The sequence below is a fragment of the Typopeltis vanoorti genome, chromosome 2 (genome assembly GCF_054136105.1).
Source record: "Typopeltis vanoorti isolate ZY-2024b chromosome 2, IOZ_Tvanoo_1.0, whole genome shotgun sequence".
Classification (NCBI taxonomy): Eukaryota; Metazoa; Arthropoda; class Arachnida; order Uropygi; family Thelyphonidae; genus Typopeltis; species Typopeltis vanoorti.
In genome coordinates this window covers 59,498,282-59,516,921 of record NC_143550.1, presented here as the reverse complement: position 1 = coordinate 59,516,921, position 18,640 = coordinate 59,498,282, and the positions used below count along the sequence as shown (strand labels likewise).

Here is an 18,640-nt window from a genome sequence, read left to right as displayed (position 1 = left end):
ATAAATTTAGTTTAATCCTTTATCTAAGTGTGAGCAAACAAAGTTTGCACCTGAAAGTATCTTCAGGACTGGTGTAAGGTGGTACAACACCAGGAAACTCGTTGCAAAGGTGGAGCAAGCTAACATCACTCCTATCTCAGTATCATCACTCCCATAATGCAAAACACATCTCCTTGCAGATATGTATAATGTTATGCATTAAGGGAAGGGCCACTCCCCAGACTAGTTTCGACCTTTATTGAGGTCTCTTCAGTGGGAGCCTCTCCTTTGGCAACTCCTATAGGTAGAGATGACCTTGCTAAAGCTTGTGATTTAAAGTGCACGAAAGCTCTTCTTCAAAAGCACGAATAGCTTTGTTAATGTCCGCTAAAGAAACCTCGTGGTGGCGATTTGTTCCCAAAGCAACGCGTAGCTGGCGTGGTTATATATACGGAGAGCTTTTTGTGAAACAAAACGGTGCTTGAATTTTATACAATTCGTGATTACATGATTATCTCAGCAGCATGTTAGGAAAGTTGGACGATTTAATTGTCTAGACAACTTCAACTTCACTTTATCATATTGGCGGGCCTTCCATGCGATCGCATCTCCGTGGATGATGTTAATTCTCGTCGACAGGCTTATACATTTGTTACGCATTACTGAATGACTTAAGGAATTGACAACGTAGATACGAATATAAATTAAATTATACTTTAATAAATATTTCCGATATTTCAGCAATGTCACGTTACCATCTTCAAAAGGAACTTACAAAAAAAGGCACGTGCACGTAGCCACTACAACACAGTAACTGAGAATGAAGTGATGAAGCTATTGTTCTCCTAAAAGTCCTGATGGTGCCCTCTAGCAGGCTAAGTAGGTGTTCTTGGCCGTTGGGCTGAAGGTCTGCTGATGTAAGCCTCCCAAATTTGGGGCAGTCTCATACAACCAAATTTGTTGAGGTTTGGAGAGTTTCTTAGGGTTGAGAATGATTCCATAAATAGTCTTTTGAATTTTTATTTGCTACGGTGTATTACTGTAGCTTTCTTCCACCGTATTCTGTGGTGTGTATCCAGAGCATGGTCTTCAAGACCAGAATGGCCGTACTTGTGAAAACAGATGTAGTTCTTGTGTTCAGAAATTCTGATATTTGCTGTCCTGCCTGTTTGGCCAAAGTAAGACAGTTTACAGCTGCAAGGGACCTGGTATTGTTACTCCCCTCCCCTTTCTATAGTTATGTTTATTTTTTGGTTAATTACGTCTCCTTCTCTTATCTCACTTCTAGATTATATTCTACTTTTTTCTCTTAACTTTTTTCTCTTAACCGTATTTTACTATAAGCATGTGGTTCGTGGGTTTAAAGCAAAGAGATTCCCACCAGACAATGGCAATTCCTTTGTTTCTGAACTAATGCTGGTTTTTACTTTGAACTCAGGGAAAATTTCTATTTAGTTGTGCTACCCTAAGTTCTAGTTTTTCAACCAGTGAAGAATCAAAGAACCAGTACCGAGCTCTGAACTGTATCCTTATTTTCTCAACTTATATGAAATAACTCAAGTCTCAATCTATCCCTATCTCAATTTACAGTCGTGACCTCCCTTCCAAAATACCTCCCGCTGTGATTTGATTTTTTTTATGGGGGGTGCAGTAGAAAATGATTTCATGCAAGACAGTTGTTAAATCAAAAGAAAATATTTAATTATGCACTAAACAAAATACAAATCATGAATAATTCAGACATATGTTCACTTCTAAATCAATTTAAGTTAAATCATAAGCACTCAATCTCTTTCATTCTTTCTTAACAAGCTTAGGTAACAGTTCCACATGGCACTCAAACAAAGGTGAAACAAAGGCTAATGTCTCAACACTATTAAGATTAACTCTGTCATACATTAACTTCAAAATCAATTTCAGATAAATTACACCCACTCAATTTCTCTAATTTCTATCTCAAACAAGTATAGGTATCAAATCCACATAACTCTCAAACAAAAGCAATACAAAGATAAATGATACAATTCTACTAAGGTAGAATTCGCAGACATTCAGGTCATGCTCTAATTTCTAAATTCATGTCTTGGAATTTAGTCTGTCTCTCTAAACTAGGTTTCTAGAGTCCTTATGCAAAATCACAATATTCTAGTCTTAAACGTTCTGTAAAGGTTACAATAACTCCTTCTGCACACTTTCATTGAACAAAGAAAAAGTTTCTACATTACCACCCAGTTGGGATCTGCTGGAAAATCATACACATCTCGATACAGCTTCACCTTCAGATTTGTTTCTGGTTCCATTCAACTGCAGTTTCCTTCTCATCAGACGCGGGCTAGATGAATCTCGGACACTGAAGACACGTGCTTATCTTTCACTGGTTACTAGGTTTAAGCAAAGCTTGACTGTCTATACCGTATACCGGACCTTCAGCTCCGCTGAACGAACTTTCTATCGGCAGATTCTCAAGGACTGCTCGGCATTCCTTCCTTGCTTGTGGCTCGATGCTTCGCCCAAGAAATCAGGACGAACATCGGGGCAGTTAGAGAAAGGCTCCCACAAGAGCTGACAACTGACTGGCAAGGGACTCTGGCTGGAGATCCGATGAACGAGAGAAAAAGCCCCGGTCCGGCACTGTGTTGCCTTTTTAAATCACTCAGCCCTACACTTCGAACTATGCCATATCCTTTTCTTTCCTTGCTCACTTCAAAGACAATCCCTTTCACTAGCGCCACATTCTCCCCTAGTAATCACTTTGGTGGTGGTGGTGGGGGGGGTTAGTCGCGTGCCTTCCCTTCATGGTCAATGGTCAATGCATACTCTGGTGCACGTGCATTGCCTCTGGCAATCGATCATTGACCCGTTAGACCTTCACTCAGTGGTGCACAAACACTCGTTATTTTTAACAAAACTTAGGCAGTGGACTTAATTACAACAAAATACATTATAATATTAAGGGATAAATAACAGAATTCTAAAATTACTAAATTGTCTGGCACCTTTACATTAAATGTAACCTGCTTGACATATCAGTATGTGCAAAGTTTAAAAATGCATTTGAAGTTCTGAAGAAATTAAAGTTAACTACTTTTAGTTTTATTCAGAACTTAACAGTACACACCAGGTAGGTCTAGGGGAAGTTGTTGGTCTTTAGTGGAGCAGATAAGGGATGCCAATTTTCTGTATGGTGTGTAACAGAAGGTCAAGTCATTTCTTTTAAGATTTTGGTAATTTTTTCCGAGGTGCCTCGTATGTAGGGAATGGTGATGGATTTAGAGTAATCCTTGTTGTGGAGGGGGGGGGGGGGGTTGTGGTTTGTAGGTTTCAGTATTTTTTGGTTTTTTTTGGGGGGGGGTAGCCATTGGCTGAGAAAGTGTTCAGGATGTGATTTAGTTCAGTGTTTAGGGCCATGTCATTAGAACAGATTAGTTTAGCCCTGTTGGGGGGGGGGGGGGAGGATTGTTGGTGAATGTACCTGCTTGTATGGGTGGGTTTTCTATAAACTGAGAAAACCAAGGTTCCATCAGGTTGGCGGGTGACTAGTGTGTCTAGGAAAGGGAGGCTGATGTTTTCCTCTTTTTCCAGGGTGAGCTTGATTCTGCGGTGTTGGTTGTTTAAGTGTGTTAAGAAGGAGAGGAGTGTATCAGAGCCATGTGGCCAAATAGCGAACACATCATCAACGTAACAAAGCCATACGGTTGTTTTTCCTTCAATCCAAAACTTCCTACCAACACCGTAATCAACCTTTCTTCGGTCACCTTGAAGCCTGAAGCACTCAACGTGCTTTCACGTGGCCACAAGTTCGCCATTGCTCCCAGAAAAATACCTAGTGAGGATATTATGATCCAGATCAAACGCGGAATCTGCCACCTTCCAAATCAAATCGCCAACAGTGTAAGATTGGATGTAGCTTATGTCCTCTCCAAAGCAAGACCACCAAAAACCAACATATCCAACAAGGAATATAAAGCTCTGCAGGAAATGAGTAATAATAAAGAAATAGTTTTCACCAAAGCGGATAAGGGAAATGCAATTGTAGAACTTAACCAAAAGGACTACACAGGTAAGATTAATGCTCTTCTATTAGATGTTGAAAGTTTATTTTTCACTTGGTTGGAGTATAATGAATTTAGTTTAATCCTTTATCCAAGTATGAGCAAACAAAGTTTGCGCCTGAAAGTATCTTCAGGACTGGGGTAAGGTGGTACAACACCAGAGCACTCCTTGCAAAGGTGGAACAAGCTACCAACACTCCTATCTAAGTATCTCCCATAATGCAATTACTTTCGTGCGCAAACTTTGTTTGCTCACACTTGGATAAAGGATTAAACTAAATTTATTATGCTCTTCTATTAGATCGGGCTACTTACCTCCCTATCGAATACAATCCCACCAACTCACAAATCAGAAAACTTCACAGGCTCCTTAAGAAAGTCGCTTTTTGACCTGTAGAAACCAACAGATTAAAGCCGTCTAACTCTATACCCTCCCCCTATATTTATTGGACTCCCAAAAATACATAAAGAAAATGTTCCATTACATCCCATAGTGGATGGCATTGATTCCCCAACATACAAATTAGCTAAACATTTGGCTAAAGCGCTCACACACTATACTGGCAACACACCATCGCACATAAAAAACTCAGCCCACTTCAAAGCTAGCATAGAAAACCTTACACTCCAACATACTGACATAATGGTCAGCTTTGATGTCTCCTCCTTATTCACAAATGTCCCACTCAAGGAAACTTTAGAATTAATCCAAGCTAAATTTTCTCCTGATATCTCAGGAGTGCAGCTTGTTTCTTTGCATATATGTGTATGCTCCAGATGATGACCTTGATATGAAGGTCGAAACCTCGAGTGTTCATTTTGGTTTTTATTAAACTAAAGTTTTGCTCTAACACAGTTGTTGTCTCCATAATTTTCCATAATGTTATCTACAAACAGCTTTCATATCATCAGATAAACCCATTCCGATATCATTAATATACAAATTTAACAACATTGTCCTTAATACAGACCCCTGCAGCACACCACTAGTGACCCTCCTCATTTGGGATACTGCACCCCCATATACAACTTTCTGATAACTATCTGACAGCGAGTCACCGATCCAACTCAGTAGTCTGTTATTTAATCCCATCTGTTTCAATTTATTTAACAGCTTGTCATGTGGCTGTCTATCAAAAGTTTATGCAAAATCCACTGTATATGCATCTCCCCTGTCCAAGGTATTTGTCACCTTGCTATAGTGCATAAGTAAGTTAGTAAAACAAGTGCTCTCTTTAACAAACCCATGCTGATAACCACAGAGAATACTGTAGTTATCATCCCATTTCTGTATCCTACTTCTCACCAATCTCTCCCTTCACAACAACTCCAGATATACAGATTGGCCTATAAATTGAAGTTACAGCCTTATTACCACCTTTATGCAGTAGAACAATTTTATCTTCTTTCCACTCTCTTGGAACCTGTGCTGTTGTAAGTTTCTTATTAAACAGGTATGCCAAAACTACTGCCAATTCCATGGAACGTTCCTTTAAGACATGTGATGATATGTTCTCAAATCCTATTGCCTTATTGACATCAAGCTTATTTATTTCCTCATATACCCCCTGCTTGCTGACAGTTAAGCCATCCTCTCCTATGTCCTTTACACTTGAGTTTTTCTTGATAATGAAATACCCTTATAAAATGTTCACTAAATACCTCAATAAATGTATATATATATAAAACTCTCTAGGGTTTTTCTTGGCCTGATTTGCTAATTTCTGCGCATACTGTAGTTTTGCTTTCTTACCAACTGAGTCACCTTTCATGCCTGCTCTTATTACAAAATAAAGGATTTTGTAGCATGCAGGGCTTGTGGCGGGTGAGAGAAGGGGGGGTGCGTATATGCTTAAAATGTAGGCAATGGGAGGAATACAGTGAGTTAGATGTTAATGTTAGGATATTCAACCTTGTTGCATCTGGAGTGGGAGATTTTTGCGAGACGAATAGTGTGATAGGTGAGAATAACGAGCAGTGAAATATGAATGAAAAAAATAAGAGTGGGGAGTGCGGAAGGCTTGAATGATTGTGAAGTTTTTGGAAATGGTTATGATTGGGAGGATGAATGGCGAGTAAGAGTGGCTAACTTGCACACAGAGAGAGAGAGAGAGAGAGAGATGAGCTGAAAGAGATAGTGGAATGTCTCAGGAATGAGATGAGCAGTATGAAAGATGAGATTAGGTGAATGGAAAAGATAAATCAAGGCGAATCAGAGGAGGAGTGAGAGAGAGTTATGGGAATCATAGAAGAGGAGAGAATAGAAACAGTAGAAGAGAGGGAATGAGAGAGAGGTATGGGAATTATAGAAGAGTAGAGAATAGCAGTAGAAGAGAGAGAGAGAGAGAGAGAGAGAGAGTGATAGGTATGGTAAGCATAGAAGAGGAGATAATAGAAACAGTAGAAGAGAGGGAATGAGAGAGTTATGGGAATGATAGAAGAGGAGAGAATGGAAACAGTCAGAGAAAGAGAGAGAGAACGAGAAGAATGCAAGGGAGTGCTGGAACCAGGGATGGAGTGATGCTGGACAGCAGGTAAGTGAGGGATGCAGGTGAGCAATCAAGGAACAGAGTGGTAAGAGCAGTGATGTATGGAGACACAATGATCCATGGTGTGCAAGATAGGATGCCAGAGGAGTGTTTGCCTGGAGGAACAATAGAGAGCGTGGCTATAGCAATTAAGCGGGGTGAAAGGGTAGATTAGATGATTGTGATGGTGGGCACAAATTACTTGAGAGGCAATGTAAATCGGGTGGTGAGAGATCTGAGATTCTTGCTTGACGTTGTACGAAAGAAAACAGAGAGGAAAGATTGTGTGTGTGTTGCCCAGGTATGACAGTGACGAGCAGTAATAATGAATAGCATAATAGCCAGAATGTGTGAGAAGAGAGGATTGGAATATGTGGATGCTTGCAGGGCATTTGAGGACAGAAAGGAACTTTATGCGAGAGACCACTTGTATTTGAATGAGGAAGGATGTAGGCATCTGGAGAGAGAGAGAGAGAGAGAGAGAGAGAGAGATTGCTGTTTTCTGAACAAGTTGCTGTGTCAATGCAGGGAAACTAGAATTCCCAGGGTGGATGGCAGCAGGGGTGGCCTCTTGTGGGAATGGGTGCTTGGGGGAATGACATCAGGTAACACTGAGTCCAGTGGGCTCTGGAAGGGATAATGATGGGTATAGAAACAGTGACATTTTTATGCTTTATACTAATGCCAGGAGTATCCAAAATAAAGGAGTTGAATTGGTGGCACCGATAGCGTCAGCCTGGCCAAAGATTATTGGGATCTCTGAGACGTGGTTGACAGAAAATGATATAATAACAGGAATAGAAGTACCAGGGTATAGCATTTTTCGGCAGGATAGGAAGGGAAAACGTGGTGGTGGAGTACTGCTTATGATAAGTGACGACCTATGTCCTCTAAGAGTGGAGACTTTGGAAGGCAGTGACACTAATGGTTTTGAAAGCATGTATTGTGAGGTGGAGGTGGCTAAGACAGGACATTTAGTGGGGTGCTGCTGCAAGCCAAGGAGCACAGAGGGTGGGGAGCAGGAGATGTTTAGACAGTTGAGCTTGGTAAGTGCAAGAAGAATGATTGTTATTGGAGATTTTAACTACAGCAGTATAAGCCGGGAAGAGGAAACTGCATATAGTAATAAGGGAATGGAATCTCTAGAATTCTTGAGGGACAAATGTCTTAGACAACATGTAATAGAGGGAACAAGAGGTTCAAGAATTTTGGATTTGGTCATTGCATCAGATGAACTAATAATAACTGAGATGATATCTCTCTCTCTCTCTTCCCCCAGTTGGAGAGAGTGACCATGTGGTTTTGACTTGGAAGATGAACAGATATGCTGGAGTATCAAAGAGACTGGAACATATGTGAAATTATAAGGCAGGTGATTATAATAGTCTTAGACATCAACTTGGGGAAGTTTCATGGAGGGAGGAATTGGAAGGGCGAGATATCATTAGTGCTTGGGAAATTACGAAGGAATATTTGTTAGCAGCAATAGTAAGCTGTATTCCATGAGTGAAGAAGAGAACACAGTTTGGTGTAAAGTGGATGACAAACAATATCAAACAGGAACTACAGGTGAAAAAGAGATTATTGAAGAGATATAAGGACAGGGGGTGGAGAGCAGATGCATGAAGAATATAAGACTCAGGCCAGGAGAGTGACTAGTATGGTGAGGAAGGCAAAACTGGATTATGAGAAGAGATTGGTATTAAGATCCAAAGAAAATCCTAGGGAATTTTTAGCTATGTGGCCAGTAGGAGGAGAAATGATTGTGGAAGAATGACATTGCAGGATAAAAATGGGAATAGAGTGACTGATGCAGAGGACATAGTGGAGTTGTTCAACAAACACTTTATTGGAGTATTTCATCCTGGAGAAATAGGTTTTATTGCTAGAGGGATAAGGCAAGTTCGAGGTGCAAGAGGAGAGTATGTTCCAAATACTGAGTACTCTGGATGTCAGTAAAGCTGTGGGATAGGATGGTATTTCATCATGGGTTTTGAGAGAATGTGCTAAAGTACTGACAGGTCTGTTGAGTGGCTTTTCAATGAATGTCTGGCTATGGGAAAGGTACCCAGGGAATGGAAGGAAGGTAAGATAGTGCCATTGCATAAGGGCGGTAGCAGATGGGAAGTGTCTAATTATAGTCTAGTTTGTGTGTCATCGGTAGTTGTTAAGGTTTTGTAGAAATTAGTGAGGGACCATATACAGTGTTGGGCAGATGAGGGTAATGTTATCTGTGAGAATCAACATGGATTTGTTAAGGGGTGCTCTTGCTTTAGTAATATGATTGCTTTTTATGATAAAGTGACAAGAACAGTTGATGAGGGGAAAGGCATATACTGCCATTTTTTTTTGATTTTGCAAAGTCATTTGATAGGGTACTACATGATCAGCTGATACTTAAGTTGCAGCACATGGGTCTGGATGTCAGGTTAGTTCGACTGGATTCAGCATTGGGTGTCTGATAGGTATCAGAGAGTTGTGTATGGTGGGGCAATATCAAGGAGGCAGAAGGTTACAAGTTGGGTTCCACAGGGCTCAGTATTGGGATGTGTATTGTTTAACCTTTATATCAATGACATTGTCAGTGGATTGCCAAGGGATATTCAGTTGTTTGCAGATGATGTGAAGCTGGGCAGGGTTATTAGTAATAGTAATAGTATTTGTATTAGTAATAGTAATAGTAACTGAGGACTCAATTGGAAGAGATGTACTGGAGGAAGTAGGGGGACATAAGAGATCTGGGGTGATGATTGATAGAAAACTGAAATTCAGGGAACATATTGCAAAGGTGGTGAAGGTAACCCAGAGGATTCCTGCAATACTGAGAAGGACACTGACCTGCAGAGATAAAAGAGTTATCATTCCATTGTATAAGACTCTGATCAGACCACACTTAGACTATTGTTCTCAAATTTGGTCTCCAGGATTTGAAGGGGATAAATTAACTGTGGAAAGGGTACAGAGGCAGATAACAAAAGATGGTTTCAGGACTGTACGATGTTACTTATGAGGATTGGCTGAAGGAATGTGGACTGCAGAGTTTGGTGGATAGAAGATGGAGAGGTGATGTGATCAAGACTTTTAAACTGTTGAGAGGCAGTTACAGGGTTCACACTGGGGAGTTCTTTACTTGGTGGAACAGCGGGAAGGTGCAATGACAAGGGGGCCGTTTGTGGAAGTTACGAAAGGAAGGTGTGAGCAAGAGGGTGAAGAGTGGTTCCTTTGAGTTTAGGGGTGGTTGAACTGTGGAATGCATTGCCTGATAGAGTGGTGAGAGCAAGAACAAATGAGTTCAAGGAGGGTGTGATAGACTGTGTTTCCTAGGAAAGTCCTCCCGTGATAAGTCTCTTGACTTCATTAAGACCTGAGTAATAATAATAATAATAATTTGTAAATCATATAATTTTTCACCTATCATTTTATATATTAACTTACATAAGCCATTTTTGTATACCTCTCTGTCCATTAACAATATCTGGTCATAAACTCATTTAATGAATTTTATTTGGTAACCGCTTGTTAAAATTCATTATTGAAAGAAGGCTGGAGTTAACATAGCCCACACTTATTTAGACACTTATCCATCTGTTGATGAAATTTATTTGTGAGGGGAAAAGGCTTACTAAAATTCAGCAGAAACAACATAAGATTTAAACTGTAGATCAGTTAGCTTCTCATAGTTTTATGTCCATAATGATTAGTACTCTGTGTTTAGGTGAATAGTCTTTTTTATGTAGATACACCACTAAACCCTTAACAGACACTTAATCATATTTGTCTTTGTGTGTGTGGCTCACAAAAGTAACCCTATGTTATAAACCATTGTACCATGGGTGAACTAAGGAAAATACAAATATATATATATATATATTTGTATTTTTATTTATTTTTTACGTAGTCCAGAAACTCTGCTATGTAAACTTCACTAGACAGAAACTTCACTAGAAACCAAACACAGAACTTTTTCAAACCACTTCAAGCCTCCAATAAGCAGGGCAGTGTTTTAAAACCACGTGATGAAATTCATCCCTCACTAAAGGCAATCACAAACATCCATGCCCACAGCGAGATTTAAAATCGTAGCCTGTTGGTTTGAGAGTAGAGATGTTAACCACTGGAACAACAGGGCTGGCATCTTGTTTTTTGATTCAGTTTCTTGACTCAATTTGATGCAGTTTATTGAATATTTTGTATACAAATTTTATCTAGATATAAATATTTTTCATAATTTTGCTAATGAAATGTAGGTTTTACTTGAAGTACATAATGTATAATTTTTTTTTTAAATTTCAGACATGCACTTCCACTTTTTACATCATTACTGAATGTTGTATGTGCTTACGATCCCGTTGGCTATGGCCTACCATTTAATCATCTCATTTTCACAGATTCCCGAGAACCATTAGTAGAAGTTGCATTGCAGTTGCTAATAGTTACTCTGGATCATGATTTTAGAGAACCATTAGAAGATAATAGTGAGGTAAGAGAGTTATTTAGCAAGGAATATAGACATACAGGTTACCCCCAATTTATGTGGATTCACTTTTACATGTTTTTTTCTGCCACTGCATACACATATGTTATGCCACTGTCTTTACATTGCTACACACTTGCATGCATGTGCCGTGTGCACAGCACATCACCTCATATCTTCAAGTTCAAGATTCATTGCTGATTTGAAAGCAAACTTAGAAATAGAGTTACATTCATGCTGATTTGATACACTCCGATGCTGTTGTTTACAAAGATGGTTTCATACATGTACATAATTTATTACAGGTTTAATTTGCACCCTTATTAAACATGTCGATAAGACCAGCGAGAAGGAAAGTCACAACAATGCAAGATATGCTAGCATATAAAAAAAGAGGCATACTGTCATCAGTTTGGATACAAAGTTAAAATCATACAAAAACTTGATTTTTGGCTTTAAAATTGTTCACGTCCCACAAGAATTTAAATGAACAAAATCAACAATAAGGACAGTCTTTAAAGATAAAGTAAAATGAAAAAGGCAGAAAAAATTTTACCCCTCCCCCCTCTTGGCAAAGACAATCGCCCATTCTCAAAATGAAACCATCCGAGAGTTGGAAAAAAAACTGTTAATTGCATAGATCAAATAATAATGAATAAAGCTCTCAGTCTGTAAAAAAGAAAATTTGCTTAACATAGATTTCTTGGAATGTATCCTCTCCTCCTGCATAAAATGGGGGTTACCTGTAATGTATTTCTGATGTTCAATAGAATTTGTGTGTTAAGGCTTAAGTGCTGAGAGAAACTGTTAGAAGCTTAATAGAGTGAAACAGCACTGAGATAGGACTGCATAAATATTATTTTAAACCTTTCTCAGTGCTCTTTCACTCCATTAAGCTTCAGTGAGCATAATGGAGTGAAAGCTTCTAACATGAATTCAATAGAATTATCGCATTATGAAATTCATAATAGTGATAAGTTGAAGCTGATTTTACACTTAAGACAGATTTCATGAACCTTAACACGTTGACCGCCGTATGAATCAAATACGATTCACACTACATTTTTTCAATGCATTGCATGAATCATATTTGATTCGCATAAAGATTTTTCTTTCAGGCCGCGTAGTTCACCCGTGATTCATATCTAAATGAAATGCTTATGGGTAATGGAAATATGGGGTCTGGTAAACAGGTTTATATAATTAGCACAGTAGAATTTCAACTACATGTACAACAGGTGGCCTATTATAGGGGTTTTATTTTTACCTGATTTTGGCCAATTTCTAATGTTGAATAAAACAATAACAATGGTGCTAAATATTTATTTATAATATATGTCATTGGTAATATTGGTAAAATTGTCTTACTGAGTTTTTGAAGAGCATATCTGTTAGTTTCTTGCACCATTAGATCCAGCAGTCCTTCATCAACAAACATAAAAAAGAAGTCTACAGGCTGTTTATCGTGCATTTCTTCAATAACATTTTGTTTTATTCCAAAATTATTATCCACAAACTGAAAATGTTTTAGATTATCAACTGTACTTTTATTCTCTTTCTAGCAATGAGAGAATCAGAATCTTAAGACACAGAACTAAGATCACTTCCGTTGTAACTTTCCGACAAATATTCATATGGTTCATCATCAGATAGAACTTCATTTATCAAGGCTTCTAAATGACGTTGCTCTTTTTCATAGTCTCCCATATTAGGGCAATTTATGACAATATTTATCACTATAAAAAATTTATTCCACCGGACAAAACACTGAACGCATATAACATCATAGATATGCAAGTTTGACCTTGTGTGAAGTGCGAATCACGTGTGCACCGCTCGGCCCAGTCAGTAAAAAAATTCTTCTCAGGCCACGCGGTGCACACGTGATTCACACTTAACAAATCTATTTAGCTCCATGAAATAGATAAAAAATCATAAAATATGATTATTTTATGTTACCTTCAGCAAATTGTAAAACAAAAAGAAGTTGGCCCAGGGATCACAAAATTTTTGAACATTATAGTCAACGTGTTAATACATGTTAAAATAAATTTGAGACAAATCTTCAGGCATTTTATTTAAAAGAATATAGTTGGAAATTATCCCCAAAACCCCAAGCAAAAAAAGTACAATAATTAACTAGAAAAGGCAGAAATACTGCTGTATTTATTGATGCAGCAACTTTATAGTATGGACCATGATTACTTTTTTTAAAAGATTTTAAACAGTTCTTTCTTTTTATATTTTGCACCCTCCCTTTTTTTTTGAAGCTTACAAAATTCGAATGATTTTCCTGATTTTCAAATGTCCATCTTAATAATATATTATAATATAATGTAATAGTCTGTTAATGCCTATTTTCATTTTAGCCCTAACTTTGGAGACTGAGGGGCAGTCAATTTCCGCCCACAGCAATTTAGAGATAGCTCTCCCGAACTATCAGTGATATTAAATAACAGTTGATGAAGAGAGAGTAAAATGAGGTGGAGGCAGACAAGTGCCTCTATCTTGTTTCCCCTAACACAGCATATTATTGTCTGAAATAATATGGCTTTTAAAGTTCATTTTCTTGAATTTACTCCAGATGTTGACCTTGATGTGAAGGTTGAGTGATCATTTTAGTTGAAATATTGAATGATTATTTTGATTAAAATGTTGAGTGATTATTTTGGTTTATATTAAACTGAAGTTTTACTGTAACACAGTAGTTGTTTCCATAATTTTTAATAATGAATCCTTTCTCTGTAGATTGAATCACAGGATTTAGAGAGATCTGTGAAGATTAAAGGAAGGTTTCATTATTTGCAGACACTGCTAATAAGTTATTGAAAACATAGTTATTCTATGTTTTCAAACTAACAGGAGATAGATACAGAATAATTCTTGAGGATTTAGGAGCGAAAACTCACATAAGCAGTCTCTGCTTTGCAGATAATGTTGCACTAATTCACTCTGATATTCAGACTGCTAAAAACTACCTGAACACCAATGTTCCCTCTAAGCTGTGCGCATATGTGCATGCACACGTTTTACAACTAGCGCACAAAGCAAAAAATATGCACACACTAGATTTTCAAGATGAAATTAAAATTTATTAATTAAAGAAGTTCCACCTAAACATTAACCTATGAATTCTTTAAAAAATATGGTAACTCAGCAACGCTCAAGCCTATAACCTCGCATTTTTTATTACATTCTCAAAGTTGCACAAAACTTATAAATTATTAACAGTAACTGTATTTGAGGCTAGCGATTTGATGGCAAAGTGAAAGGGGTGTGGCTTAAATGTGTAATTTTTAAGTAGTATATAGAATGGCACACGGTTTGATTACATCTCAGGCCTGACTCATGGAAAATTCCCAAACGTGATTGGCTGATCAAATTAGTTCAAGATCATGACGAATTAAAACAATGGTTTCATAATTTTAATAAAAATAATTAAATACTTTTAAAAACTTAAATTAGAGTACAATTAAAAATATTTTAGTGTTTCAAAATTCTTTAATTTTTAAAAGGAATTTTAAAATAGTTGACTAAATAATAACATTCTTGTATGCGCATTGAGATACAACCAAGTTAATTAAATCTAGCCTCTAGGCATATCTTTTAGCTCTTGTGTTGCCCTCGGCAATGTTTAGTGTTGGTTCAGCTTTTGCCTTGCCAAGTTATTCAGTGAATAGTGTACATTTGTAAATTTATAAAAACAATAAAAAACATTCTTCAAATAACAAAATTGCAAAAAACTGATGCACCATGTCAAATTCAAAGGAAGCAAAAGGTGTGAAGTGAAAACGAACTGCTAGCTGCTTTAAAAGTGAATGGCTGGATGAAATAGTGAAAACTGCTACGCCAAAAGCCCATGAGTTGATAAACATTCAGCTGCGTGAAATATTTATGTATGATGCTACAACTGGTGTTGTTTGTATTTATTGTTGTGATGCAAAGGTTGCTGGGGATTTTGCTAATGGGAAGAAGTTTGATGTCACTTGGAAGTTGGACTTTTTGAAACACCATTTGACAAGTAAAATACATCTGGATAGTGTACATAAACTTATGCAAAAAATTGTTCATTGCCAGCTACAGGAGTACTGCGTATGCTACGTGAAAGTCCAGATGACCGAGAGAGAAAACGATCAAACCCAGAGCAGATTCAAGTCTTATTGACAGTGTCTTATTAGTTGTTAAGAGGAATAACTCTTTACTTTCAGTTCAACATATTAATGAACGTATGTTCAACTCCCAGACAGCTGGCGAAGCAAAAATTATGCATTTGAATTTCTGGAAACAATCAATTTAATTATTGAAAATGACATGTTTGAGCAAATTGCATCTGCAAATTTCCACACCTTAACCATTGATGACTAAAACCACTGATATAACTGTTAACAAGTGTCTCATTCTCTATTTTACATTTAGACCATGGCGATGTTTACCTTTGATGGAGCCGCAGTTATGCTGGGAAATTTAATGGTGTCGCTGCAAAACTTAAATTAGAAGTTCCACATCTTGTCCAGCGACACTGTGTAGCTCACCGTGAGGATCTGGGGATCTGTGATGCGTGGAAGGAAATTAAACTAATCAGAGATATTGATACATTAATGAGAACAGTGTACACACTCTTTTCTCATTCCACAGTGAAAATACATGAATTTAAAGAAATTGTCGAGGCTTCTGAAAATGAAGCTATTGCCTTCAGACCACTCAATGAAGTGCGGTGGCTATCCAGACATTTTGCATTACAGGCAATAATAAGAAACTATGAGGGACTGATCACATATTTTGAAAAAGACAAATCAAATAATCCCGTGGTTAATTATTGTCACAATAAATTAACTAACGTGGCATTCAAAGTAGCTAAACTGTTCATTTTTGGTCTAAGCTGTTAAAACTGAGAACTTTTATTGTTAAAAGACCATAAGATTTAATGATTACAAATACAAAGAGCCAACAAGTTTCACTAGCCACTGTCTAGTATTTTCAAGGCTGTACTAGTGTGAAAATATATGCATCAAGTTACATGAAAACATATACTTTAGTAACTGTTAGGCTGTTACATTTGATAATTCATGTTTGATGGCGTGCACATGTTCGAATGCTTCAGTCAGAATCCGGTCAATCACAAGATGTCAATCACAATAGAATCATCACATCTGGTTTTAGCTCATCATTTCTCAACATCAAATCACATTATAGATTGGAAAAACAGTTCTATGCCTTACATCGAGAATGACTACAGACACAGAACTTTCAAAGAAGCAGCAGTGGTACTATGCACGGGCAATAATTTAAATAGAAATCAAGGTGCTATTCTTAAACACATATGGAAATATCTCATCAATTCTCTGTGTTTGATAGCGTGCACATGTTCGAATGCTTCAGTCAGAAACCGGTACATGACCATGTGTTGTGTAGTTTTTCACATATTGTAGTTCTGTTGAGCTGAGAGAATTGATGAGATATTTCCATATGTGTTTAAGAATAGCACCTTGATTTCTATTTAAATTATTGCCTGTGCATAGTACCACTGCTGCTTCTTTGAAAGTTCTGTGTCTGTAGTCATTCTCGATGTAAGGCATAGAACTGTTTTTCCAATCTATAATGTGATTTGATGTTGAGAAATGATGAGCTAAAACCAAATGTGATGATTCTATTGTGATTGACATCCCCCACATGTTCCTTCTGTTTTATTTCAAAACTTCTAGAAGTCTGTCCAGTGTAAGAAAGGCCACACGTGCATGGAATTTCATATACTCCAGGAAATTTGAAGAAAGGTACCTCATCTTTGGGAGATCTTAAGACTTGTCTGATCGTGGTAGTTGGTTTAAAAACTACTATGATGTTATGAGCTTTAACATTTTTGCCAATTTTGTGGAAACTGAATTAATATATGGAATGACAGCTGTGGACACATATTGTTTTTGAAGAAAAGGCTTCCCTGTGCAAAATCTTACAAAGGAGTAACCTTACACCACTAGACAGTCATCATTTTGCCAGAGGGAAGATTAACAAAATCAGGAATCAGTATTTAGAAGGTGACACTTGCTGGAGTGACAGAGTAAATGCTTTACTTAAACAAGAAGAGACTGAACCAGTAGATACTAGGCCCCTGTTAAATTTTTTAAATTCGTATAAATATCAGTGTTTGATATCCCCTCTATTTCACATTGTGATTTCTCATTTGGTAGTGAACATGTTAATGCCCTTTGTCTTAAATATCATGATTTTCTGGATGATACTACAGAAATAATTAGTCAGTTTAATGATTTCAAATTTTCTGTACAAGAAAAAATTAAATGCAAAATGATATCAAATTTTACACAAATGGTTGTATTTGCTCTTCAAAATGAGCAGTTTTGTGATTTGGCAAAGTTGATGGATATTGGAGGAACCTTCCTTGCATCTAGTGCAGACTGTGAGCGAGGTTTTAGTCTAATGAATCAAATAAAAAACCAACTTAGAAACCATTTAGGAGAATGTCATTTGGATATTCTAATGAAAGTGAAAGTTACCAATTATATGGAAATTCAATTAATTTAGCTAGCGTGTATAAAGAGTGGGTGAATGCCAAAGACAGAAGAGAGAAAAAATAAAGAGATAGAAGCTAGAACTAAACAAGATGAGAATTAGTAACGGGCTTATTATTAATGTTTAACAAGGTGAGAATTAGTAATGGGAATCTTTTATTATGTATGTTTAGAGTTATTTGCAAAGTTAGAAAATTTAATTAAAGGCAATCAGTCACTAGTGGTATCTTTTTTTTTTACGTTATTTCTTACTTCTAATCAGATCAATATTAAATACATATAAAATATTTATGTAAGCTGTGTGATTGATGTCACAAAACTTACTTGGTGATGGTAATAATACACACACTTAGAATCCTATCTAGTACAGTCGGTATCGTGTTGGCCTCTCATGCGCAAAGTCCCCAGATCGAGTCCTGCCCAAGGCTTGTGAATCGTGATTTCTGACTGTTTACTGGGGAGGCTATTGCCATGTGTGGGAACATGGTGGTGAGTTGGGGTGACCTGGCTGATGTCCCATTGACACCAAGAAGGTAAAGAGTGAACTAAAATCTTTTAACTTTTTTGCTTAAATGATCAGTATGGTGACTCGTATGGGTGCGCACGTACTTTTCAAAAGAAGGCAAATTTTGCACACACACAAATTTCTGTGCACACTCACAGCGAAAAATTAGAGGGAACATTGCTGGACACCTTATGAAAAATTCAACATTTATTGGTTTGGCAGTCAAAAGCAGTAAAACTAGTCCTAAAAAACAACAGAAGGAAATATTAAGCTATAATGACCACACTCTTGAAGAAGTGAAAGATTTTCAGTACCTTAGTTCTTACATTGATATTGTAACTGATATCATGAAACAAAAGCATAAAGCTCTCTATTTCCATAAAAGCCTAACTAATATCTCGAAATCCAATCTGATCACTACAAATACCTGAATTTATCTGTACAAAACCATCAGTCAAGTCATATTTACATATTGGTTCCTAGACATGGAACAATTCTACTCAAAAAGCAGTTAACGTTAACATCATTGATAGCTTTGGGACAACCGTGCCTTCGATCGGTACTAGGATATATTATTA

General features: G+C 37.2%; 1 protein-coding gene across 1 annotated transcript in view; it reads left to right on the top strand.

Annotated features, from left to right (window-relative positions):
- LOC150109067 (protein HID1) overlaps positions 1–18,640 on the top strand; it is a 423,878-nt gene that overhangs the window by 194,854 nt on the left and 210,384 nt on the right. Inside the window, exon 8 of the mRNA XM_090405286.1 lies at positions 10,853–11,039. Within this exon, the coding sequence (XP_090261412.1) occupies positions 10,853–11,039 (187 nt within the window). The remainder of the gene's footprint in view (positions 1–10,852; positions 11,040–18,640) is intronic.